Source organism: Fopius arisanus, unplaced genomic scaffold (assembly GCF_000806365.1).
Source record: "Fopius arisanus strain USDA-PBARC FA_bdor unplaced genomic scaffold, ASM80636v1 scaffold00569, whole genome shotgun sequence".
NCBI lineage: Eukaryota > Metazoa > Arthropoda > Insecta > Hymenoptera > Braconidae > Fopius > Fopius arisanus.
Window position 1 is genome coordinate 1 of NW_011888308.1, and position 1,350 is coordinate 1,350.

The 1,350-nt window shown below is 38.4% G+C and overlaps 2 protein-coding genes across 2 annotated transcripts in view; one reads left to right on the plus strand and one right to left on the minus strand.

Annotated features, from left to right (window-relative positions):
• Window positions 1-6: 6 nt before the first annotated feature.
• On the plus strand, window positions 7-1,204 carry RagC-D (Ras-related GTP binding C/D; the record flags this gene model as incomplete). The annotated part of the gene is made up of 1 exon (XM_011315223.1): window positions 7-1,204. A coding segment is annotated over one exon (1,008 nt), but the record flags the coding sequence as incomplete, so codon positions are not given.
• Window positions 1,056-1,350, minus strand: part of LOC105272990 (uncharacterized) — a 4,241-nt gene continuing 3,946 nt past the window's right edge. The window contains exon 2 of the mRNA XM_011315224.1: window positions 1,056-1,172. Within this exon, the coding sequence (XP_011313526.1) occupies window positions 1,056-1,172 (117 nt within the window). The remainder of the gene's footprint in view (window positions 1,173-1,350) is intronic.

Here is a 1,350-nt window from a genome sequence, read left to right on the forward strand (position 1 = left end):
TCAATCCAAAAAGTGGTCTTCCACAAGATGTCTCCGAACGAGACCCTCTTCTTAGAAAGCACCAACAAGATAATAAAAGACGACATAAGCAACTCAAGTTTCGTGCAGTTCCAGATTTGGGATTTTCCGGGGCAAATTGACTTCTTCGATCCGACATTCGACAGTGACATGATTTTCGGTGGTTGTGGAGCTCTGGTATTCGTTATTGATGCTCAAGACGATTATATGGAGGCCCTGAACAAACTCCACTTAACGGTGACCAAGGCCTACAAGGTTAATCAAGCCATTAAATTCGAGGTTTTTATCCACAAAGTTGATGGTTTATCGGACGATTACAAAATGGAAACCCAGAGGGATATTCATACGAGGGCAAACGACGATCTAGCAGACTCAAACTACGATCAGATTCATCTAAGCTTTCATTTAACATCAATTTATGATCACAGCATCTTCGAGGCTTTTAGCAAAGTCGTGCAGAAATTAATACCTCAGTTACCAACTCTGGAGAATTTATTGAACATTTTGATATCCAATTCTGCTATTGAAAAAGCATTTTTATTTGACGTTGTGTCAAAAATTTACATCGCGACTGACAGCTCTCCAGTGGACATGCAGAGTTATGAGCTTTGCTGTGATATGATTGACGTTGTTATTGATGTATCCTGCATCTATGGATTGAGAGAAGATTTGGAAGCCGCTGCCTTCGACAATCAGAGCTCCAGTTTGATTAAATTAAATAACGGAACGATTCTCTATTTGAGAGAAGTCAATAAATTTCTTGCTCTTGTCTGCATTCTGAGGGAGGATAATTTCGATAGGCAGGGAGTTATTGACTACAACTTCCTGTGCTTTAGGAAGGCGATACAGCAGGTATTTGAGCTTAGGAACAAGGCAACTAGTGCTAATAATCATTCTTCGAGCCCAGCTAGTGCTATTGAGGGGAGCAGTGCTCCTGGGGGACAGTCTGGAAATAATGGACAGAATGGCACTGCTATTGTGCTTGCTCAAAGTTAATAAGTTAGTCCCGTCGAAATGGCGGAAATTGCAGCAATGGACTAACTTTGCCATCTCACAAACGCTAATCTTTTCGAGAGATAATGACCTGGCATTGTTCTACTATTGTAAAGTCCCTTAATTATTTTTATGGAATTCTTTTTGGAACTTTGAGACATCTAGATTTAAAATATAGCAAATGTAATTTTGACATGCAATCTCTCGATATTTTTTTTTGCAGACTTATTGAAATAATTTGTAAGAAATTCTCAACTCATCTATTTTTACCCCTTGCTTAAATTGTTTATCGATTGATTGATCAATATAAATATCTGTATATTTGTATCATGCCTTTAT